The following is a 26,312-nucleotide window of genomic DNA, read 5'->3' as shown; positions in this document are numbered from 1 at the left end:
AATGACAATCTCCAGGGCCATTCATGTTGCTGCAAATGGCATTCTTTTATTCTTTTTTATGGCTGAGTAGTATTCCATTCCATCTTCTTTATCCAGCCATCTGTCGGTAGACATTTAGGTTGTTTCCATGTCTTGGCTATTTTAAATAGTGCTGCTGTGAACACTGGGGTGCATGTGTCATTTTGAATTATATTTTCCTCCAGATACATACCCAGGAGTGGGATTGCTGGGATTTTGAGTTGTGCCTAGCAATATTCTATCACAGAGTAGAAGTGTCACACACAGGATTAGTTCAATTCAGTCTGAAGATCCAGGTAAATTCCATAAGCACACCATTCACTCCCTATCACACCCATCTTTTCACACTGCTTTTTTTCTCAGCCTGCACATATAGTTCATATCAAATTCCCTATTACTAGTTGACTGTGCATGGAAAGAAAAAAGCCAAGCACCTTTTCACATCATTGTACATGACATGCCAACATTTATTGCTATAGCACTTGAGCCCCATTTAGGCATAACCCTGTAAGAAAGTATAGAACAGAAACACTCCCAAAGCTAAAAACATTAAACAAGTCATTTCATCGTTTCTAGACAATGAGCTAGAGAAGAAAAATTTGCAAAGAGAAATGGTCACAAGAGAATTTAATGTTACACTGGGAGATAATTGAATATACTTAAAACTTGATAAGATATTTATACTTCTGTTTAATTCCAAGGAATTGGACTTAATCACTGACTTTCCTATTTTTTCATTCTCTCCTCAATCCCAGGCTGCAAAAGAAAATCATTTATTTCCATATCATTCCACCTATATCCCCTCCCTCTCATTATGAGTCACTCTGTTGGTTTAACTCTAGCATTATAGTTGCATTTCAAAATCATGGATTTCTTTAAAAATATAGTTATTTTAGTTGCATAACCAGATACATTTATGTGTAGTTTAATCACAGCTGAGATTTTCTTCTCAAGAAAACCCTTTTAACACTTCTACCATACTTTCTTGTTCTGTCAGAGATGTTGGCAGTACACACAGATGACTAGGTTTCTCTGAATTCAATCTAGATAAGATGTTCTCTAAACAAAATGTGCTATTGATTTTTGAGGGAAAAACTCTAATCTTTATGTCTGATTTAATTCCTGGATGGTACAACATCCTGAGGTATTGTTATCTCGCAGCTCAGGGAACTAGGAACTCTTGATGGGCAAACGTACTACGGGCATTCTATCTGCCTGGGATGTTCTTTCCCACAAACAAGGGCTGGATTCTACATTTACATGGTGAATGTTCAGTTCCTTCTTCAGAGCATAATGCAGCATTCTACTAAGTAACAGAACTTCTTCTTTTTTTTTTTTTCCCCCTTTTCCCTTCATGTGCTTCAAACCTGATCTAACCACCCAGGGCTCTTTGAAGTCAAAGGAAGCTCTGAACTCAGGGAAACTCTGATGTCTGGGATAGAGGCTCCTAAGATAAATGAGACAAAAGGAAAGGAGTGTTAGGAGAAAAAGAGAGGTTGAATCCTTTGAATATCTTGCACCATGTTGATGCCCCAGTGTTTGAGAGAATCGTGTACACAATCAGTGAGTCATGACTGGGAAAAAGAACAGAGGAAATACACAGTAAGAAGGGGTTCCTGCAGTTAAACTCTCTGGACCAGGACATGAAAGTTTATATCAATGTTAACACTTACTTCGTCTTGACTGGAGATGCCAACATTGAGTCAGCTAACAAAGGGTCAAGAGCTACAAAACCTAACCTTGGATTTATCACTTGTTTTGGTTTTCTCATCCCAATAGGATATCCAAAAGATTAGTTTTGTTTAGATTTTTTGCCTTTAAAGTTCCTCAGCTCCAGGAATAATTAACATTTACATATATAATAAATTGATCATATTATGGTGCATATAAACTAATTAAAATTAAATTATACAAGGCTAAGATTAACTACTCACAGCTAAAAACCTAAGAGGTTATTTTTCAAAACTGATCTATTGATACTTGGAAAGAATTACAGGATATAATTTATTTGCATTCAGAGTATTTTACCAAGTCAGAATAGGATATAAGTCATGCATTTATAATTAAAATATTAAATATGTAAACTGTCTAACATATTTATTGAATTTACTTGCAAATATGAATAGTGTTTAAATCACTCTTAACACAGACATACTTCACACATACCAGACATAACTTACTCGCTCTAATGTGTTTACACAGCTGTAAAATTCCCAAATTATCTATCAATCAGGAAAAGTAAAAATATTGCTGTGAGAATAAGAACGTAAGATTTAAGCTGCTGGAGAGAAAATTCCAAAGGACTTCCTATAACATGACTTTAGATGGGATCAAGTTTGTTCTGGATTTTTTTTAAAAGTCATTCAGTTTTAACATCTCCCTAAATATAAGTTTCACTAATTCAGTAAAGGAATTGACCTCTCAATTGATTGAATCTCTCTTCACCACTATTGTCCCTAAATTTCAAAATGCCAGGGTGAAAAAAAATTACTTCCATACACACAAGTGGACTTAATATTGTCACCTTAATGTTGTAACTCCCAATTTGAAAGTCTCCTTTTTTCCTAAGGGAAATATTCAATGCAAACCTAACTACCCAGGTTTTAATAAATCTATTCTTGTTTAAATTTAGATTTAATAATAACAAAATGCTGTAGAATCTCATATAACAGCTCTTTCTGTTTTTAGAGAAAGATGGATTGAAAACTATGAATCTTGACAAAATCATATTTATGAACAATAATAGCTATGAAGATATTAGCCATTGGCTTTTCACCCTCGGAAAAATTTCTCATAAAATGCAAAAAAGAAAAAAAAGCTGTCTTTGCATTTTTCATATAGTAAGATACATGCTATTTTGATTTGCAATGGAAGTAGGTTGTGAAATATATAAATTTTGCCAAGGACACAGAAGGCAATTCAGTCAAGAGTAATTGTGTCAATTTCTAAGTCAGAGTAAATTTGATTTTTTGAGCATTGAGTATTAGGTCATACTGGGTATTTTTAAACCTACACTTGTTCAATTACCACAGTTGAGTTTTTATACTAAAATATATTTACCAAAATCAAAATAAATTTGAGTTTTATATTCAATTGAACAAATGGATTAGGATCAAGGAAATACTTTAAGTTTAACAAAAACTTTCTTCAGTTTTATTCATTTTGAAAGGACAACTTCCTTTATTTCTTTTTATGTTTTATAGTTTTATTATAAAATGATATAATTTGAAATAGATTGCAAACTCCCAACTCATAACTATTCTCAATATTACAATTGTTATGGAGATTTGGGGCAACTATACACGTATTTGTATACAGTAGCTATCACACTAACTATGAATTTTTACAAGTACTTAATTTTTTTATTCTAGTTTCCTCTAGTTAATCTAAAATTCTCATCAGGATATCTTAACTTTTTCACATAGAGAAGAGAGATGGTATTTATCAAGAGCCTTTTTTGGGTAATGCCCTCTGGCAGGCAGATATGCATAATTTTTAAAACTATGTTACAGATAGGAAAGCCAAGACTCAGATATGTCTACTTACAAATAATAAAACTAGAACCAAAGCAAAATGTGGTCAACATCAAAGCCTTCGAGGGCTGTCTTACACTTGACAGTCTTAGTATTACAATTCTATATGGGGATTTTAGCTTTTGTTTAAAAAAGCAATAGTTTAGAAAACAATCAAAAAGTTACTGAAACTGTACCTTCGAGTTGTTCACTCTTTGTTACTAGGAAGAATTCAAGACGGAAATATGGAGACAAGGGGCTCTCTCTATGATTAAGATAATGCTTTGAAAAAAATCTGAGCACGACACTTTTTTTCCCCTCTGTTCATTATTTTAGAGTGAACTTTGTATACAGATTGTCCTCCTATTAGGCATTATGTTTTCTCATTAGCAAACTGAAGTAGAGGCCGGTTGCATTACAATGGAAGCCATGACAGAAGAATAACTGGTCTCCTACCAGTCCTAACGTTGAGTTTGCATTTTCGTGAGCAACCTCTTCGTGCCTATGCTCTCAGAGTGAACCGAAATGAGACAGCACTAGTCTTGGAAAGAGGATGTCTGTGTCAAGTTCTCAGCTCGGTCACTGCCTAGCTGGGTGATGTTGCACAAATCACGTAGTCTGCATCTAAATGCAGAAAAAAAAAAAAAACCCTCAGTGGTTCCCAAACTTTGCTGCACATCAAAAGCACCTGCACAGATTTTAAGAAATCCCAATCCCCCCAGGTGGCTCTCCCTAGGGACTAAATCCGAATGTTGAGGCATGGGAGCCAGCTCCCAGTAGTTTTTAAAGACCTTCAGGTGATTCCTCTGGGTAGCAAGGTTTGAGAGCCACTGAATTAATTAATACCTTCACAGAGCTGCTCTTAAGGTGAAAAAAAATAAGGGGCTTTGTATATTATACAGTACTTTACAGGGTGATATAAAATATTATCCCCAAACCAACTGTAGTGCTGTAAAAGGAATACATTGTTTTAGGGAACCTGATCTTTTGTTTTGGATTTTAGTTCCATAGTCATAAAGAAACAATACATAAATAATCAGCTTTACTTTTTTTCCCCCAGAGTTGCGGAGAGTTTAATAGTTTTCTTATTTTTGTTTTCAGCTGCCCTCAACATTATTTTAACCTTATTTTTTCTGCCCTCTTTTCCTTCCCTATTTAAAATTAAGAAAAGTGTCATTTACCTTGTTCCTTTAAAAAATTATCAACACCACACTTATGTATTTATAATAACCGGGAAAAAATATTAGAACAGTGTGCAGAAAAGAAATCAGAGTAGTCAGAAAAAAAATAATTTGTCCAAAGTTACTTAGTTCAATCTATTATTTAAAACCAGCAAAAAATTACACACTCCAGATATTTTAATTCAGTATTCTACCATAATAATCTACTTGGAAACAAAGACCTCTTCAGTGAATCTTTCTTGACCATTGCCTGATGACTTAAGTTACTTCTCTGCTAAATTCTGAACCAATTTGTCAGATTAACCAGTTTATACACAGTATTTATTTTGTACTAATACTATCAATTTCCATAACCTCCTATTTAATCAGACTTACCAAAAGGATTATGTAATTTATGTAATTGAGGGCAAATAACATGTTACCTAATTAAAAAGCACCCTCTGAGTTTTAGAAGCATTACTGCATCCATTCACAACAAAATCCTCAAATTAAACTCAATTCTTAAGCCACTACAATTGTAATCCACCACCAGACAGTGAGTGATTCTGCCTTGGGATCTTTTACCTTTGTGGGCTTGTTGGCCTCCATGCTCTCCTTGAATTTCTCTTGCACGGTTTCTGCAAGTTGACAGAGCAAGGCACCATTATCCAACTTCTCCATGAAAGTTTCTGCTGTAATCTCCTTCCCTGAAATAAAAAAAAAGAAGCGTTATAAAAGCACAGTGATTCCCCAACCCAAGTGTGACATTCATGCTGACATATTTGATGCCATTTTTACCACCAGAGTTTCAATTCCAGCTGAGTTGCATATCTGGGATAGGAAATCCCTGGGAAGAATAGTTTCTTTGGAATTTTATGTTTTCCTTTGGCCCCAAGAATCTCAATATTTTCTATTTTCATAGTATAGTTTCAACTGCATGGATGTTTTATTTGATGTTAAAAGTGGCAAAAGGATGGCCTGGGTAAAGGGTCCCACTACTTAGCAATCAAGAAGAATAAAAACCAACCAGTCAATGAAACTCAAGGAACAAGCTTTCAATGATCATATAATTTGGCCTCTGAGATTTGTTTGAGTCTCATCCTCTGTGACCCTTTACCATGGCCTGCAAGGCAAGTGCGCAAAGCACAAGTAGGTATTTTGTGTGATGTGTTCATTTTTCATTATAAGAGTGCTCTGTTGATTTTAAATACAGCCATATCATATCAAAAAATCAACCGCCACTGGCAATTTTAATAGCATGGTCAATGCATAAAGCCATATCTCTAAATTCCACTACATCTGCTTTCCCAATTAAGATAATACAGAGGTTAAATTAATGCAAGTGGTAAACTCTCTGTAAGAACACACAACCTCTGATCATTCTTCCCCTTCCTGATGCGGTGCTTGACCTGTGGAATTATCAGGTTCACATCTCTGCTTTTTTCTCTCTCCTCGCAACCACTCATGGCTTCAATTACTGCTGTTCCAAACTATTCAAAATTGTACATCCCTGACATTTTTTAACTGGTGAAAAGTTGTTTTTCTTCTTTCTTCTATGATCCTAAAGTATATTTTCTTACTTCTTTTTATTCTTTTATTTTGTAACAGCTTTAGAGGATGTAATTCACATACCTTACAATTCGCCCATTTAAAGCATATAATTCAATGGCTTTTAGTAAATTCATAGAGTTGGGAAATCACCACCACCATCAATGTTAGTGCATTTTTATCGCCCCCTAAAGAAACTGTATGCTTTAACTATCACTCCTGATGGCTCCATTCCCCTTTACCTATAATACCATTCCTTTCTTTCTTATATGTTTCTCAAAACTCATCTTTCCCAAAGCTCTCTCCTTTTCCTGGTTTTGTAATTCTCAAAGTTTCAGAATGTTTCATTTCCCTGTCTTAATTTCCTGTAACGTATTAGTCACAAGTCCTGTAGATTCATGCTCCCTTCTGTTTCTAGTACCATAATCTCAATAAAAAATTTCACGATCTGGTACCCAAACTCTAGCAAAAAGAACAACAGCCAGTCCTTGGACCCTTGAATTCTCCCTCCAGTATATATCCTAATCACTGCTAAAATTAGTAATGCCAAACACCACCTGCACTGAGTCAGTTTTCACCTTTACTGCATAGTCCTTAATCTCTTCTACCTAACAAATAAAATATACCCACTTTAACCCCATATTCAAAGTCCTCTCATCTGCCGCTAATCCACCTTTCCACTCAAATGTCCTTACACTCTGCTCCTCGGTCGGCACCCTGCCTTCCCAGTTCCATTAGCAGACCTTCCCGTTTCCAGTCTCATGCCTTTATTCTAGGCATGGGCCCTGCCTGAAGCATCCCCCAATTTTCTATCTGCCTAGCCAAGTTCTACTTTTCCTTTAACCAGAAACCCAGAAAGAGATCCTCCCAGTATACACTGGTCTCCTTTCTAAAATGGTCATACTCAGGAGTACCACATACTTTGGCATGCATCAAACGTCTTCTATTGCTAATAACATATGTTTTGTGTAAAGTTCTTGCCGTCTTCGGTACACTATTGACCTCTTGAGATATTATTGTTTTGTGTGTATTCCTGTCATTTACATAGAAGGTACCTAGTAAATGTGTTCAGTGAGCATGAGAATTAACAAATAAAGAAACAAGAGGGAGGTAGAGCCCAGTGGTAGAGTGCCTGCCTAGTATGCATGAAGTCCTGGGTTCAATCCCCAGGACTTCCATTAAAAATAAATAAATAAATAAACCTAATTACCTCTCACCTTTAAAAAAAAAAAAAAAGTGAAGAAACAAGCTACTGGAAAACTTAAAGAAAATGTTGGATATTATTTTTGTTGAAAGTAGTAAAGTTAAAGCAAAAAATCCCCGGTATTTTAAAGCTTTATACTGAGAGTCATCATAGGATTAACTTTAACCTTAAGGAAAATGCATGCAGCTCAATTCCATGAACACTTAAGATAAATATGAACCAGTTGGAAAACAGATAAATTAGTGGCCTACAGTTAAACTGTGTACCTAATATATTTGGATTTTAAGGAACATCTGTTTAAAATGATTTTTTTAAAAATAGTTTTAGGGGAAGGGCAGGTAAAGGAGGAAAAAGAATTACTTTTTTTTAATGTTCTTTTTTCCCTGCTGGATAGTTCACATTCTAGCCCTCGGTTAGGATAATGACTTCTGCAGGAGGCAAAACGTCAGTAGCTTTAAGTACTCACCACAGAGGCAGCCTACACAGAACTACTATTATTTCAAAATTGTATGCAGCTCAACTCAATTAAGGAATGAAAGTAATAGTCTCAAGATGTAAAATGTCAGCACAACTCAGAACTTGCATTATGCATTCACCATATTGGCTTGCATTTTCAATGCAGTAAGGAAGTTATGTTGCAAACAACCGTAAAAATAAATATTAGAAATATAATTTAAATTATCAGTGAAATTTCAAGGTAAAGAAGGTAAACTTTAAATTGTTGAATGGTTCCCTTGTAAATTGTTTCTAAGATTTTCTACATTTGGAAGAAGTCTTTAGGTATTCTCATTGCATTAAACTACATGAAAATTTAGATTCTACTCATAATGTGAAGTGACAAGATGATTACAATAAATTTAAAAGAACTTGTAAATTATAAAAAAGAAAAATGGCTTTCATTAAAAAGTCATTAGCAATTTACCAAAAGGTATGGTTTTTACTTTTTAGGCATTATACCTAAAAAAATTTTAGTTATCCTGCTTTCCATGAATACTTGAGGAATTTTACATCGAACATCTGTACCTAATGAAAAATATATTAGGTGTCAGCTTTCAATTCTGTATATTTTATAGCTCCAAAAGGTGGGATTTTTTTTTTTTTTGGCTAAAACAAGACACTATTACATACTTTATAGCTGAAACGTACTGACTCGAATGAAGGAAAAATGCAAGACAGAATTTTTTAAACCTTCATATGTAACATATTTTCCATTCAACGATTAAGAATCATAAATTATACATTTCAAGTGTACCGAATAATTGTAAGAAATCACTGCAACCCTTACATGGTATGATATGTTATCTCATTCTTTACTGCGTTAATATTACCAGAAATATTCAAAAACCAGAATATAAAAATGGCTGAATTTAATCATCACAAATCTACCAGAATAGGCTACAAATTACTAGTTACAACTTAAGTTATACAAAGTTAAATCTCTGTGAGGCAGAACCAGATCCTCTTTAATCTAAATTGTGTAGCTAGTTTGAGGATTAGATTATAGACGCTAGAAAAAGTAGAATTCTAGCTGTCACAGAATCATTTCTCCTGCAATCCCATCTTTCCTTGTTGTTGGTACATTTAGGGAAAGAAAGGGCAATGAATAGATATAATGGCATCACCTTGGAGTGCCAACCACACTGGGTTGGACAGATTATTGACTTGAAGATTAATCCAAAATAGCCAAGTTTAGCAATAATATCTTTACTTCCTGAGTTCATAATTGCGGATTTTGATCTTTATACCATCAATTCAGTCACGACTGACAGCTTGCGAGTAGACAACAATCAGGAGGTTTGGTTAAACATTGTGATTAGCCATTTCCTCTTAAAATGTGAGGAGGGTACAATGACACGAAATAAACTTCTACCTGAAATATTCTGTCTGGTAGCTAAAATCAACACACATACTTGTACATACAAGTGTGTTCCTGTTGATGTGTGCTTGCCATAATTTCCAAAAAGATTACCCCTTTATCTTCTATTTTTCTAAGAAAGAATTTTTCCCTCCTAGTAAGTTAGCAGTACTACACTCAGGTTCCTAAAAGTATGACAACATCTAATAATGACATTCAGCACTTGAGTTCTTACTATATGCCAAGCACTAACATATATTCACAAAACTGAAATGGGTGCTACTGTTACATCCTTTTTACAGACCATGAAATTGAGGTACTTAGATTAAATAACTTGCTTAAGCTTGGGTTTAGAGGCTATGCTCTTGGCTACCATGCTTAGTTAAATAAATATTTGCTGAACACACAAATGAATATTTCCTATTGTTAAATGAATTCTCTCTAAAGCTGTTGTCCTTTTCTCTGTAAAAAGTCCACAGGCTATTTCTCTCGGATACTCTTTCTTAAAAACAAGCAAATAATAAAAAAAAAAAAACCAAAATAAAAACCAACCAACAAACAAAATACAGCATGGGGTTGAAGATAGAGGTGTGAGAAATGAAAAGCTGTCTACATTGCAGACTGGGAAATGGCTGAGAATGTCATTCAGATGTGCTCTGATTTGTAGCCTGATTCACTGCAGAAGAAAACTGGTATATTTTACCTGTAAGGGTGATTCAGATATGATCAAACTGTACTCCAGTCTCCATAGTACCTCTCGGCCACAGTCTATTTCTCTAATGGGAGAATGCAAAGCAACTCATCTGTTATCTTAACTCAAATTGTTCAGTGTTTTGAGACTGAAATTTAAAGGTTTGAAGGTTGTGAGATAGGAAACGATTGATTATATAAAGTAACCCTAGATCAGTGCCTGCTCCACACTGATTCAAAGTGTCTACCCTGTATTTATATCAAGAGAAGACAAGGCTGGTTTTGCTGGGAAAGTTGGGAAAAAAAAAATTAGGGAGTGACTGATCTGAAAGGTGTCAACTTGTGAACATGAACTTGATTTTTTAAACTTTCAAATTAGCATAAGACACCTTCTTTCCTAAGGAATTTTTATTGACTATATCAAGAATATAAGAACTCTGCAGGGTAAGTATCTAGTAAAAGGGCTTCAAGAGCTGTTCCAAACTCATTAAACAGTTGTATTTGACAGCAGCAGCTTTAATAAATAGGTGCTTAACTTTTAAAGGCTGAGGATAGGTTTTTTAGAAATAACTGAAAAAATGAAACCATTATATGTTGATCTTATTAAGCATATAAATAACTAAGCTTTCTTTTATGTGTGTGTAGGAAAGTCAGAGAAAGGGTCAATCACCAACTGTCATGGTGCATTTCTAAATATAAGTAAAATCAATTCAGCTTAACTTGATTTGTAATATATCTTATGATTTACTCAGTCTCTGTATATATCCACACATTATGCCTACAACCCAAGGATCTTTAAGAACAATGTCAATTTCTGTGATGCTTAACATCTACAACGTTTTCTTACAAGTTTACTCCCATGTGATTCAAGCAATGTTATGAAACAAATACTAATTGAAGATAAAGGTAGACCATCCTTTTCAAACGATGAAAGAAGCACAAATAAACAATTTGAAAGCATGCATGTTCGTATCTTCATTTCAAAGCTAAGCCAGCAACAATCTTCAATAGTCTATCAACAATCATGAATTTGTAGAATGTGCCTCATCTATTTGAATAATGGGTAGTTGCTATAATCTGGGACTGCTAATTTAATAACATGCTGTTTATTCAAAGTGACAAGTTTTCCCCCAAGATTTATTTGTATAATCATTTGATATTCAAATATGTCCTAGGAACATAATTAACAAACAGGCAATAGCTAGTTCATGAACAAAAATAACAGAACAGAAAGACTAAAATAAAGATGAAATATGTATATTTAATGTATAGCAGGTGACAATGATCAAAGAAACATTTTTTAGTCAAGATTCTTTTGCTGCAGGTTTCTTTGGCTGTCTTTTCTGGCTGTCGGTCATAAAACTGCTCCATGGTTCCAGCTATCCAAACACGTACTTGGACTACAAAGATATGTGAGTAGTCATTAAATATCACATGACGATCTTCTCATGAATCAGACTGGTATTCTGCACCACAGACGAATCCCAACTACCGTGATGGTTTGTTCACCTTAACTGGTTAACTTATGACAAAGACAGCTGGCATTTTATATTCTAACATGTATATTTTAGTTAGTCTAAAAATTTGCTATTATGAATTTGCTATTGCTGCTTTAATTCCATGCCTAGGAATATAATGTAGTATTTATTATTGTTACTGGCTAAATAAGTAGATAGTACTTGAAAAGTACAGTATTATACTTACATGTTTGGCATGGATGTGAATATTGGTCTATGAATCAATGAAATAATTTTCTCCTCTATCTAATAATTTTTACCCATCAAAATATCTGAATACAAATTAAGCACTCTTTAAGAAACTCCATCTCTCAATTGACATTTCATATGTAGGATCAGAAATATCTGAATTTAGAGTATCACAGATACCTTTTTTGAAGGACATAAAAGGAAAAAAGTTACACTTCAGACAAGTATTACTAGAAAGAAATAGGAAAATTTTCCACAAGTAAGGTCCACAGGATGTTGGCAAAAGCTAATTAAAATCTTTAATTTAGTTTGTGAATTTCTATCTCATCAAAAACTTCAGATAATCTATATGGAGACCAGATCAACTTTGAAACTACTTCAATATCTCTAACTTTGAAGTAGATAAAAATTGAGAATTGAAAGTGTGAGTATAATATAAATTTCTGGGCAGAGGATATTATAGCTCAGTGGTAGAGCGCATGCTTAGCATGCAAACGTCTTGGGTTCAATACCCAGTATCTCCTCTAACATAAAGACACCTTATTACCTCCCCCTACCAAAAAAAAGCAAATAATAATAATAATAATAATAATGTATGTGCAAGTGTTTCTAAGTAACATAAATGGCCAATAATAAATAATTTTAAATTTCACTTTAATGACACCATGTCTAAAATATGTGCATACTAAATGTATCTATTATGTGTAATAAAAATATCTTCTAACATAGCCATAAATTTTTTTCCTCCCTTCCTTATCATCATCATACTAGCACATAACATATTTTCTTACTTCTGAATGTTTCATCATTTTAAATAATCTCAAGCTATTGGTCTACTTTCAAAGTTACTATGAAGATATTTACTTGAAGGCCATTATCTAGATACTTTTATGAATTCAAGTCAACAGAAAGTGGTACTTTACTATATTTTAAGATTCTTTCAGGATTTTTCTGAGAAAATTTCACAAGCCATCTGTTGCATTTGTGCTACCAACGACTAGCATAAAAAAAATTAGTCTTCTTAAAAAAAGATTATTCATTTATATAAATTGTTTTCTCCTTGTTTATGCATATAGTTGATTTCAAAGTGGGTCTCAAGAGATGGATGTCTGGGAAACTTAGACTTTTGGAACTGGAATGGACATTAGAGATCATCTACTGCAACCTCTTCATTTTACGGTTGAGGACACTGAGCCCAGAAAAGATAGCTGAGTGACTTTGGGCAAGTTTCCTACCAAGTGACAGAGCCAGAACCAGAAGCCAGGTCTCCTGACGCCCAGTTAGGAGCCAGGTCTCCTGACTTTTCGTCCAAGGATATTTCCATTACACTGACTCTCTATTCTTTGAGGCTGTCTTGGGCTGCTCACCCTGATCAAGCTACTTTGTAAATGATCATATTCAGCAAATAAAATGCGTCTGATGACAAGTGATGGGACCTTGGAACATACCTGTGTAATCAGGCTATACTCTAATTAATCACGATTTCCCACTGCCTAGGACATCTCAGGGACTCCTTGTTGACCATGCAATAAATCATAAGCTCCTTAACGTGGTCTTCAAAGCAGTATATCATCTAGCCCCAAAAAATCTCATGAAGCTCTCCCTTTCTTGATCTATGCTGTTGACACCAGCCTTTATTCAGTTCTTCCAATGCACCAAACTCCTTCCTCTCCCAGCACAGTCATTCCCTCCACCCCGGCTCTTTTCCCATGCTTTGTCTGGCTATTAATTACTCTTCAGATCTCAGTTCTAAACATAAGACCCCTTCAAAAGGATTTCCACAAGCCCTCTAATCATTTGCCCCACTCCCACCTCTTTGTGTATTCTTATTACAATCTATATCTTTTAGTGTTTATAGCAAGTCCAATTAATGAATAATTTATTCAGTTACTTATTTAATATGTTCCCTGTTCAATCTACTCCAAGCTCTATAAGAACAGGGATGCTGTCTATTCTTAATCACCACTCTACCCTCCAGTACTTAGCAGACTCTGCTGGAGCACAACAAACACAATAGCTCGTATTTACTACACTTAGTTGATAACTATGTGCCAGACCTTGTTCTAAAGCTGTTGATCTCATTTTAATCTCCAACAAACCTATGAGGTTGGGGCTGGTATTGCACATATTTCACAGATGACAAAACTCAGGCTCAGTGAACTAAGATGCTTGCCCAGCATCACAGAACCAGTAAGTGCTGGAACTGAGATTTAAATCCAAGCATCCTGATTCCAGAGTCCATTTTATTATAGTAATACTTTATGCTGCGGCACACTCAAATATTTGCTGAGTAAATGAATGAACTTACCCACAAAATCAAATCAACCACATCCCCAAACTATGTAAACAGAATAATAACAACACGTATAGAGTTTATGCCAGGCACTGTTCTAAGGAGTATATATATTTTAATCATTTACTCTCACAGCAACCCTCTTGTTATTACCACTCTCCAGATGAGGAAATTGAAGCCCAGAGAGGTTAAATAACTTGCCCAAGATCATGTTTCTGGTAAGGGGCAGATCTGGGACTCAAACACAGGTGGTTTATTCCACGTCTATGCCTTAACTTCTGTTCTGCACTGCCAACCTTGTGCTAGCCCAGATCTGAAAACAGCTCCAAGTTAATGTTACTAATGCAGCAATAATTAGTGAACACACACAAAAAGGGAGGACCCCCATCTGTTTAGGCTAAACTGACTTCTATGTGATGGAGAAAAATGCTCCTCCTTTGCATGGGTGAAAGGTAGCCCCTTCCTTTGGGTGGCTACAGCTCCATAACACAGTGAAGGGTCTTCTGAGGGAGTGATGGAGGTGAAGAATGGCTTCCGCATCTCTGTCCTTACCCTTTAGCTGGGCACCCTTGCCAAGGGTACCACCTGCATACCCAGATGTGGTAGCCCTGGTTAGACTACGTGGAATTGTCAAAAGCACATGGACACAGTGAGGAAAAAGGAAATATCTAACTCTAGGATAAAGGCTAAAAAAAAAAAATTGCAACAGCAATGTAAAAAAATCCAGAGCCACAGTGAGCAAAAGGAAAAATACTGCTAAAACCTTGCCAAATGTTGCTAAAATTTCAGATGCAGGTTCTCTTCACCAAGCTCTTAGTTTGATCAGCTAGAAAGTGAAGCTAATAGCAGTTACCTTGAAAGGATTCTTTCAATAACAAAATAATGTTGGTGACATCCTCTCTGTAACTGATAAAGCACCGTCCAGATTGTATGTTTACTCAATATTCAAATCTTGTATCTTACAAACTCCGTAGGGATCCTTTACTCAGAACTTAAATCAATTTTGTTCTCCGTGAAAAATCACCAGTGAAAATTACATCGCTATACATGCTGATCTTTTAAATGTGTGATTCCATTTTGCACATGGTTGAAATTGTATTCTATGAATATGACAGAACAATAGAAACTCTAGAAAGAGGCAGCCTCAGCATGAGGTAGCATTTTTTCTCAAAGACAATCCTTTTGGAAGGTTACTTAAAAACAAAAATGAAATGAAAAGAAAATTTTTAATTCAAGGTTGGGTGCACTCGTCAGCTTATTTGGATAAAGGATAGATGCTCCAGAGTCTGGGTATTCAGCAGTTTTAGAAGGTGTGCTGATAAAAGTAGGGCAAACAAATCTGGTTTTACAAGCCAGATTTCCCAGACTGTGGTCTGTGTGCAAAGTCAAAAGAATAGGCCAAATTGGTTAGCTGCATGAAAAAAAGAAAAAAAAAATTAAAAGAAATCAGATTAGTATATAGATGAAATAAGCAATTTGACCACATGGCTCCCAATTTCAAGGCATGATAGTGGAATCACTAAGCACAGTTACTGTGAGAGACACTGGGAAATTCATGTAAATTTTCCATATGCTTTGGGTCTCCCCAAGCAAAATGCAAATAACCAAAGTCTTCCTTTCCAAGGTGCTGTCACATGCTTAGGTGAAAGACAGTTCATGAGTGGAGGGCATGGGGAGGGGGAACCTCTTATCTTTGCTGACAAAACAAGATCTTATAACCTTACCTAACAGATTGGTCAACCACAGGGCCAGATCTTCTTTCATCGGCAGCAAATTAGCTTCATGTCTGCTGGCCAGCCACTGGCTATACTGGTGCATATCAGAGAGGCCAGGTCCACTCCGTACCTTGGGGCTCAGAGCAGTGCACATTATTTATCCACTTGGAATACCTGTTTTGGAAACAGAAGAGCAATTGCTTTTTACACAGACTTGTCTTGTGAAAATCCTGCTACCAGTGACACAGTAAGACACCAGATCCGTGGACGTTTTGATGACAGGCCAGGTTATTAATTATTAATCCCTTATGAAACCTTATTAGCTTTATCTGTACTGGCCCTGTCACTTTTGACCAGCCATTTGGTTGGAAACAGCAGCAATCAAAGGTCAAACAGAGTAATCAAACAGTAAGCTCTATGTTTGTGTAAAACATCATATTTGGAAAAAGTCAGCTTCTCAGGCAAGAAATTGCATTCATTGAAAAGCCATAAAAAGCAGCTGATTACAATTTTGGTACCTAAATTGTACATTCCCATTGTTTGGGTTAATTGTTGAAACCACAGATTTTCATAGAATTTTAGGAGTAAGTGCTAGCAATGACAGTATTTGCACAATGTCTTAGAAACACATGGTCACTACTCATAAGACAACTGGGAGATTAAGCACAGTGCTTGCTTCTTTGCAGATCGCTAAGCAATCGTGGTCTTACAGTTGAGACAAGTGGTTAGAAGACAAGGTAGGCGTGCATTTAAAGAGTTCCTACTGTACTTCTCTCATTTTACAGTTAATGAAAACAAAAAAACAAAAAAAAAAGGGGGAGGGGGAAGTGACTTAACCAAGATCATATAGCTAGATCATGGCAGAGTAGGGCCTGAATTTGGGACCTCATATAAGACCGTTACTGTTTTCTGAGTGACACATTTTACAAAATAGTATCATCAATAACCCCCATTATAACCTAGAAATTACACCATAATTCTAATAAATACCACCCACCGCAGGTTATTCTTTTATTGTACTTTGTACCTTCCCACATACCAGGGTTTGTTTGCAATCATCTTCATAGTAGAAGTCATTAAATGTCTTATAGCTACAAAATCAGAGATGATGTCACTAATCTACGAGGAGCACAGTTCTCCATGTGGGTTGCAAAAAACATGTATGAATATAGACTTGGCCTTGAATGTAGCACTTCAGTATGTATTACTTATAGGACCTTAGACCACAGAAATAATACTGAAGCAGCAAGGGAATAAACTCATAAATTAAACTGTGCATAGAACTGCATTCCGTATGCAAATAGTGCCTGCAAAATAACCAATTGTGCTATGACTGAATGAAAATGGTAAGAAGTAAGATTTATATGATACAATGAGGGCTTCAGCTATGTTTACTACTAATGGCATTTTAAGTTATCAATGTAAGTAATACGTTATACTTATAAAATATATCATTTTATATATATACATATACACACACATATAAATATATATGAGTTTTATTATCTGCAACTTAACAAAGCATTCCTTTCCAGTTAATCTCAAATTCTGATTCTCCTAGCCTACATTAATTTTTGCTTTCTACAGACTGCTTTTTAAAAAAAAAAAAAGATAATGGTGTTCAGAAAAATGTAAAATGTCACAGTCTCCCAAACGTTTTGCTGTAGTATTAGAAGACTGACGGGAGTGTGAGTAAACACCTAAAAGGGTCATCAACATAAAAATTAAAAGCACAGACAATTTCATTTCCAAAGCAATTATGTTTTGAAGTAATCCTTTGCAAAAAAGACACTAAGTTTTCTTTGAAAACACTTTCTATAAATCTTTATCTATCTAGTTTTCTAAAGTGATAATCAGTGAAAATGTGAAATTTTCTTAATACGCCTTGTCCTATGCTATTAAATTGTCATTATAGGGACCAGTACACCACAAGTGTCCATTTCCTTTTGCAGCTAATCATGACATTATTCATATAAAGTCCTAAAGTTTTCTCCAAACCCTGCGATTAAACCAGAAACCTCACACATTTTTTGCCCCAGTTCTTTAAAGAGTAGCTCCAGTCCCAGGAAAACAAAACATCTCCCAGTAGCTGGTTAGGGCACATCCAGGTGAGACAGCCTCAGAAACAAACATTTAAATAATAATATATTTCAGCGCATGATTCATACATTTAAATAACCAACTGAAATCTTAAAAGGGTTACCTCTAAAATGCCTTTCTTCTCAAGACACAATCTCTCCCACTACTTTCCTGAAAGCGAGATGCGGTAGTTCAGTAACTTTACCTGCATCCTATTATGTGCTCTGCAACTTCCATTTAAGCATCAGAGTCCTATTTTGCTTTGTAAAAGCAAGAAGACACCTCCGATTCTTAAGCTCATTGTCCAGCAAAGAATTCATCAAGGGATAGTTTACAGTAAGCCTAATGGCATGTAACAGTTTCAGTGAGCCACAGGGACATTATCTGTTCCCTCAATACTTCTACACAGTGAAGTTTTTATTTTCTTTGACAGTGGCACATTTATTTCTCATGTAGTCTGTCCTGTATTTTGCCAGGAATGTAATTCAAACTACCCTCTAATAATTACAGATGAACATTAAGTAAAAACAGTAAGAGTAACTAAGCTTTTTTTGTTATGCTGTTTTGTATATAATCAAAATTATATCCAAAGTGGAAAAAAAAAAAAACAGAGTTATATTTTCCACAGAGGCAAAAGTGTGAGAAAGAAGGCTTAGTGGGTAACTAGCATGCGAGAGAAGTTAAATGATTAAATATATGCCAAATATGTAGTCACCTAAAGTTACTGTCAGAGATAGGGACTCCTCTATTTAAGTCTCCTTTTTAAAAAATTAAGATTCCATCCAAATTCTTCTGATTCTTTTTTCATATTTCAAATTACCGTCAAACTTGTCATGACTCTATTGCTTAGTTGGAAGTCATTACATGGAGGTCTTGGATTTAAATATGGTGGAGATGTGAATAGGAAACATGGAAATGGACCCAGCTAGCAGGATCAAAATTTGAAGTGTGAAGGAATTCCCCCATGTTGAAGCAGTTTCCAAATGAAATGATTAAATTGGGGTGAATTAAGTTCAAATGAATTTATATTACCCAGATAAAAAGATCGCTACAGGATTATAAACCTTTTATAATTTTCAACAAATGTTTAATCCATTTGAATGAGCTGAATTGGTCACAAAGAATAAATTACAAGAAAAAGATCATTTCTGATATTTTGAATTCATTCAAAAGTCTTCGAAAACCACGAGAGATGCCAAGGGGTAACTTTTAAAGATGGGAAATGAAATGATTAATGATACACTAGACTTGAAGAAAAAAATTAGGTTTTGGAGAAAGAAAAACTTTTCTTTTGTATAATATATTTACATAGTGCAAGATGTTACTATTAAAATTCATATAATCTAAATATTAAAAAGCTTGATAAGTAGTTTGATAATTAATTAGTAAGCAAAGTCAATCGCTCTGGAAGAAGGAGTAAGGACTCAAATGCTTCTATGTCTCCTCCAAACTATGGCTTCTCCAAGCTTTATGGGTCTATCTAAAAATGGATAACTCAACCCTCAGGATTTGGAATTCAGAAAAATAAAACTTAAAGGGAAAAACATGCAGAAACTTAATACAGGTTCTTCAAAGAATGTGTGTGTGTGCGTGTGTGTGTGTATTTTTTTCTTTCTTTCCACAGAAGTGACTCTGGAATAACCATTATGAATATGATGAGACTTGAACTAGCCCAGGGGAAGAAGAAAAAATTAATGACTCCGTAAGTAAAATATCACATGTTTAAAGACTGTTTAGTCTGTTGCTCCAGAATCCCAGTTGAAGACATTACAGTTTTGACTCTGAAGAAAAAGTATTCTTTTTCGCCACCTAGAGGTGTGCTTTGATTATGACCAAGATGGTTTCCAGTCTATCTCGAGTCTTTGTTGACATGTTATTACAAAATGTATTGCAATACTGCATAAAGAATGAATTGGAAAGAAAGAAAAATGAGGACAAAATGATAAGCACTATTTCACTACGGTCTGATACGAGATTCTGCTAAGAAGTCTTATTAATAGACCAGAAGTCCTCAGGTCAAATACTGACTCTCCTTCCTAGACGTTTAGCTCCCGTTCTATTCTAGTCACATGACTTTTTGTGCTTGCGTTCTCCAGTGTGTACAGTGGCGGCTAACATCTCAAATATACTTGTGAAGATTAAAAACCTGTGTCAGTATTGGGCATCTATTTTATAGTCAATAAATACTAGCTAAGCTGAAATCATCACCGTAGGACATATGCCAAAATAAAACTTCCATTGACTTATTTTAAAAAGAATAGCGATTCTGTAACAAAATAGGAATATTTTGTAGAACTCTAAATCACTAAGAAAAGACAAAAGACCAGGGGTAGACATGAAAACAGGTTAACTTATTGATGAAATAAAACCATAAATGACGGAAAGTCCAAAATTTCCTTCATATTGAAAGGGATGAAGCCCCTAAGGTGATGGATGAAATGCTGAGCTCTGAAGTGAGTAGTTCATATGTTTTTTAAAAACAAATTTTGGTAACAAATTATAGTTCACTTTGGCATCAACGACTTATTATCTACTAAGGCAAGGCATGCTATACCTTTCAAAATAAATGCGAAGATGTCACTGCATTCCTGTCCCCACTCACAAAGATACCTAACTGCGACCATTTAAAACAGAGTGCTAATTAACCCACAGGCAAGGGTCCCATCACTAAAAGCCACCTTTGTTCTGATTTAGAGCACTGCCCTCACTTCTGCCTAGTCAGTTTTGTGTCTTACAGGTATGAAACAATGACGAAAACGAAGTTTCAAGGCCAATAACACTGTTTTTTAAAAATAAAATAAAAAAAAAACCAAAACAGAAACAAATCCCCTCAAAAACTTAAGCCAAACACCCTTTCAAAATTCAGAAGGAGAAAATGCTATCTTTCAAGCTAGACTGAAGGAATTAACAGCCAAGGATGGCTCTAGGTGGCTCCTTCCCCATTATGAGTTCTTTACTCCTACGTGATTCATTTTGACTGGCCAATAATGGGTCTACAAAGCTGTGTATTCTCAATCAATGTCAGAAATGCAAAAATCTTAAACCTAGGGATCTAAACAGGATATTTAATTTTAAAAGTCCAAAATTCAATCAGAAAGGTAATTCCAGATCTTGCAAATGGATCTTCACTTCTGGCCAAGGGGAGTGACTTGTCCCAAATTAAAAAGCACCAAGTATAAAGGGAAAATGACACTAGCAACTAGTTTTTCTAATGATGAAATAAAGTCTTCAAATTCAAATGGACCTTAGGAGATGTACCAGCCAAATTTCTGTGATTAATAAGGGGCTGGAGGCCTAAGATATTCTGACCAAAGTAACAAGTCTGTTTAGTCACAGAGTCATTAAAAGTATCCTACTCAGCCCCCCTGGTGCTCAGACTCAGGTGATGCTAACTCTCTTCCAGGAATCTCCTTCTTATCTTGCCCATGATAATTGTCTTGAACCAGATGGCATACCTGTAATAATATTCCTTTCCAAGTCATGATCAAAACATTAAGACTGAGTGGGAATTGATTTCTTATATTTTCATTGCATGAGAGATATTTTTAGGCTTTAAAAAAAAATTCTACTAAACCATTCATCCAAACAATTTAGCTCAGGTTTTCGGACCCCTACCAGATTCACTTGAAACGTAATTTGAACAGAAAACCATCCTCAAAAGTTATTAATCAAGTTAGACCATTTGAGGACTTATATCAAAATTTCACCTAAGTTGATTAACTCATGACAATGAATTAGCCTTAATTCATGAGAAGATTTTGTTTTGTCTCTGTGTGTGTGGTTTATAATAAAAAGAGTTCTGTTCTATGTATCTATCATGTAGTCGGGAGCTAGCAGAGTTCTACATTCTGTTGAATATATATTTAGAATCATGTAAGAGCATTAGCAAAAACTCAAATTGATTTGACCCTGAAAACATTTAGGACAGGAAAATTATACAAGCACCTTACTCTTTTGGACAAGAGATATTTTCTACCTTTACTCCAGTTCTTTTCTCTAGTCAGAAAACACTGAGTGGAAAACCTCAAGAGTTGTGCAGGAGAAATTAAAAGAAACAGTGGGATCTCTGTGTGCACCATATCAAAACCACAAAGATACAAAAATAACGTTAACGTCAGCTCCAGTTTTAACAACTCCCTCTGCAAACAAATTGTTAGAGCCTCCTTATTTGGTTTCAACCCAGGTAAATTGGGCCTTTCCAAAGGCTCCAAAAGTCCATAAAGCAGCCTTGAAGCAAAGTTCTAAAATTATACATAACATACTCAGGATTAATATAAGATCTGACATTCTGCCATACTTGCAAGTTGAATTAAGATTTCTTACCAAGATACTAGACAACTCAGTGGCAATCACAAGACCTCTTGCACTAGTTGAAAGAAATTTTGCCTTGTGAATTTATTTCCCATCAAAGCACAGACCACATCACAAAAAAAGTCTGGTGTTCAGCGCTATAGTAAAGAACTAAGCCCCAAGTTTAGCAGCACATAGGCTGAAAATCAAGCTACCTTTCCCTGTCAGAGCCCACTCCTGGAGCCCTGCACGAAGGCTACAATGTGCATTGCCAAAGCTGCCTGCCCCATGCCTCAGACATCTGTCCCTTACCTTGTCTTAGGCACTGAGAACCAGGATGCCCATGTTGGAGAGAACCACCAAAGTCACCACCTCCTCCTCCACAGTTAGGGGGGAGCATTCCTTGAGAAGGAACTCATTGATGGATTTCAAAGACAGGCTGGGCAAACCAGATCCCAGCTGGAGTTAATCAGTGTCCACAGTGCTAAGGGCTTGGGGCAGAGAAGCAGTGAGCACGCAGACGTGTTCTCAGCCTTGCCTCTGTGAATCTCAGGGGATAGGTGGGGAGGAAAGGTGGACTTCCTCTGCCTGGCTGGCACCTCGGACCGGTCTGAGCTTTTGTTTAACGCTCGGAGACCAAATGGGTGTTCCTGTGCGCAGGCAGACCTTATTTCCTGGGCATAAGATCTCCCATACACAGTTGATTTAGCTTTGTTGGAGAGGGTTCTTGGGGAGAGGGAGGAGTTTACAAGAGAGACAATAAAGTTTTGCAAACTCTTCACTGTAAGAGGGTGAAGATGAAGTGGGTGAGAGAATAAAGACGAAGAAGGTGGGAGAGAGGAAAGGCTTTTTGATTTCCAAAACGGTTAACTGGAGGAAAATGGATAACCTCTCCCCTCCTCCTCCAATTGTACTGGAAGGTAGAAAACAGAATCCGTTAACCCCTGCTTTTGCTCCCTCCCTATTCGGACGTCTGGGTTAGGTTAAGAGCAACTTACTTTGTTAGGTCGATAGAATTTAATTTTGCCAGAATGCTTAATACCTCCAAGGCCAACTTGGCTCCTCTGCTCCCCAAATAATTTCAGATTCCAAACCCTTGCTTTTTGGACGAAAAGAACAATACTAGCCAAAATCTTCCCTAAGGGGATTGATTCGTAGGCTAGCATTTGTTTATTCATGTAAGAACGCTCAACTCTGTCAAACTCATCAGTGAAAAACAGCATCACCCCCAAATCACACGTGTCGCGCTCCTTCCTCCCCTCCCGGCCTTCTAGACTGAAGTGAAACGTTCAGGATCAATCCATTAAGACAACCACCCCCCTCCCCTCTCCGCAGCTGGAGACAAAGCTGAGCGTGCACGCAGAGACCCTCGTGCACGAATGCATAAGTGTGCATTTACAACTGATGTACTAATTAGAAATCCTCTCTTCCGTCCCTGGTTGGCTGAGCCGCCTCAGCCGGCTTCTCGCTGCGGCGGTTATTTGGGCTGTTCCACAATAGGGATGAGGAGCACATGGTTGCTTCCAGGGAAAAGGAGAGTCACCCACTGCAGCGGCCACCCAACCCAGCGCCAGAGCCCATCCTGCCGTCCGCGGCTCTCCACCCTTCGCAGCCGCATCCCCGAGGCTACGTGCGCTGATCCCCATCCCCACCCCCTCCCCACCCCGCCCGCCGCCACCCGTGCAGCAGAGGCAGGGGCTCCGCCAGCCGGGCTGCAGAGCGCGCACGCCGCGGCGGCGGCGGCGGGGGAGCTGGGCCTGCCCGCCTGCTCACCCCCGCGTCCGGAGCTGGGCTGCTGGCGGCTCTCAGGGGCGCCGGGGCTGGCGGCTGGGCTCCGGCGGCGTCTGCGGCCCGGCCCCCTCCCCGCGCAGGTCCTGCAGCGGCCGCTCTGCGCACCCCACCAGCCCGGCGGCAGCGGCAGCGGCAGCAGCTAAAGCCGCACTGGCCCTCTTCATACTTCTCCGAGGGTTCCTCTCGGTGCTGTTTGGGAAAACGATTTTTCCCCCCTGCCAGAAACAGATTTCCTACATTTCATCAGTCCACATAGACCGAGCGGAAGTAAAATGCTTACTTTTTCTGGTGGACAGCAAACGCAATTGACACTGATTTACCCTTCAAACGGGGAGAGATTGTATTACAAGCCCTTGGCAGCAATTCCGAGGTTGGGGCCAAGTTCCAGCCCCCTCCTGGTCCCCCAAACGCCAACCTAAGAGAGAAAGGGCGGGGGAGGGGGTGGGGAGGGGATCGTATTTAACTCGGGGGCTTTTAACAGAGTCAATGGCTTTAGCACAATATTAAAATTGGGTGTTGGAAAAGTTTTCGCTTTCCTGGCCAGTGATTTTGCAGACTCGGAGGCTTGAGCTTTCCAGTAACTTCGGCCACTCTTCGTTCCAAATTGAACAATTTGACTTCTTACAGTTCCCTTTAAATATCAGATTTTAGAAGAGGCTGTTCTCGCGGCTGTTTTCGCTTTACAAAAGGAAATACAATTCCACCCTTCCTTCTCTCAGCCTCGGCTCAGTATTATGTTGAATGTCAGAGACAGTCTTCTCCAACTGTTGTTTATTAGGGCATGTATTCTGAGATGAAAAGTCTTCCCATGAAGCAGATGTTCGAGCGTCTGCTTCACCTCTGATAGACATGTGACCTCTTGCTGGATGTCCTAGTCGCCTCAAGTTACCACTTGGCGTGGAGCGTAGATGAAAAGGATCACACGTTTTTGTTGTGGTCGTTTCCGTGTTCATCAGTTTCAGGTGTATCTCAGCCCACGGATGGCGGTGCCACAGGTATTCGGATCCTCTCTTGGACACCATTTTTAAAACGATGAGTAGTTGACCACCTCCCCACCTCACCTCCCTCAAAAAAATAGAAACTACCTGCAGATAGACAGTAGCAAAGTGATGTGGATACTTTCAGATCTCATTGAAAAAAAAGCATTTTGCACTTATTCTCGCTTTCATCTGGAAATGGTTATTTGCTCTAAAACAGCAAGAAATGGCATCAGTTCTTTGGTTGTAGTAGCAGTACAAATAATGAAGAAGGGGAGAAAACAGATGGAAAACTTTGGCGGCACTGAACTCCAAGCTTTTTATTTTAGTTCAGTTGGGTGTTTGCAGTTAACCCCATATTTCTCCTTGGCTTCTCAGAAGGAAAGGCAAAAGAGCCATTCCTCAGTTTAAGGAGAAACAGCACTATAAAAAGGCCTGTCTCCCTGCTTGGGGATACGTCATCAACAACAGAATGCACAGAACAGGTTACTGATGCATTTGAGTAAGTCATTCTGATTAATAAACTTTCTCAAAATTTAACCAGATAGATCTGAGTGTAGGAGCCCCAGCAAAGTACTGTGAGTTTCTGAGCTTTTAAAATTCAAGTAAAATCAAACACCCTTGATTATTTTTCGTGACCAAAACATCATCAGCCCATAACTGTTGATTTAAGTTATCTTCAGGGTCTATAATGATTCAAAAAATTTAACACCTGGGTTTTTGAAATTTTATATTCTGTTCTTCTCCAGATATAAATATTCTTGTCACATTGTTCAGATTGGTGTTAGAAACAGCAAAGTGTAAAGGCAATATTTTTGTTGATTCAGAGACAATGTTAAAGCCAGTGTGGGAGTGTAAGGACGCTTCTGGAGGCATTGGGAGAGCATGATCATTCAAATTACTCCCTGCCATGCCCCTTTCTTCTGGGTATTTTTATTTTTAAATTTTGCATTATATCAGATCCTCTGTCCTTTTAACAAAAACCAAAAGGAAAATACTGAAAGAAACATGTATTTTCCTCCCTTAGTGTCTAAGAGTTGTGCTGAATATTCTTTTGGTGACAAAGGAAAAGTAATATAAAAAGATTTCTGAAGAGGCATCAAAGTAGTTTCCACTTAAACTTTTTTCAGCATTTGTAACCACTTCCATTTTTATTTTGTGTTTTCAAAAATCAAATTTCTATCTACGTGTTCCAGTCAGTCACTTATAAAAAGTTGTCAGAAAATCTTTTTGTCCAAGAATTTTCTTGCTCTGGTCTCAACCTAAACATATTTGTCTTAGGAAACCATAGTGCAACCGACTCGGTTTATAACCTCTCTAATGTGAAGGCAGAAGAAGTGGAAGCCTCACCTAATGGGTCAAAAATACATTTTTAAATGTTGAATTTTAAGAAATTTTATTATCAGAATGATTTATGCAAATGCATCAGTAACCTGTTCTGTCTAAATACATTCTTGAAACTTAACTGCATAAA

General features: G+C 37.0%; 1 protein-coding gene across 3 annotated transcripts in view; it reads right to left on the bottom strand.

The window, feature by feature from the left end:
* The window catches only part of GAS2 (growth arrest specific 2), a 119,869-nt gene extending 95,735 nt beyond the window's left edge, over nucleotides 1-24,134 (bottom strand). Inside the window, exons 1-3 of one of the 3 annotated variants that reach the window (XM_032488375.1) lie at nucleotides 23,844-24,134; nucleotides 15,711-15,875; nucleotides 5,276-5,397 (exon numbers count right to left, since the gene is read on the bottom strand). In XM_032488375.1, the coding sequence (XP_032344266.1) occupies nucleotides 5,276-5,397; nucleotides 15,711-15,855 (267 nt within the window). In that variant the 5' untranslated portion in view covers nucleotides 15,856-15,875; nucleotides 23,844-24,134. Of the gene's footprint in view, nucleotides 1-5,275; nucleotides 5,398-15,710; nucleotides 15,981-23,843 lie in introns of those variants that run through there. The other 2 variants (XM_032488374.1, XR_004323114.1) reach the window with 2 other exon arrangements.
* Nucleotides 24,135-26,312: the final 2,178 nt, after the last annotated feature.

Source organism: Camelus ferus, chromosome 10 (assembly GCF_009834535.1).
Source record: "Camelus ferus isolate YT-003-E chromosome 10, BCGSAC_Cfer_1.0, whole genome shotgun sequence".
NCBI lineage: Eukaryota > Metazoa > Chordata > Mammalia > Artiodactyla > Camelidae > Camelus > Camelus ferus.
This window is presented reverse-complemented; position numbering and strand designations above follow the sequence as displayed.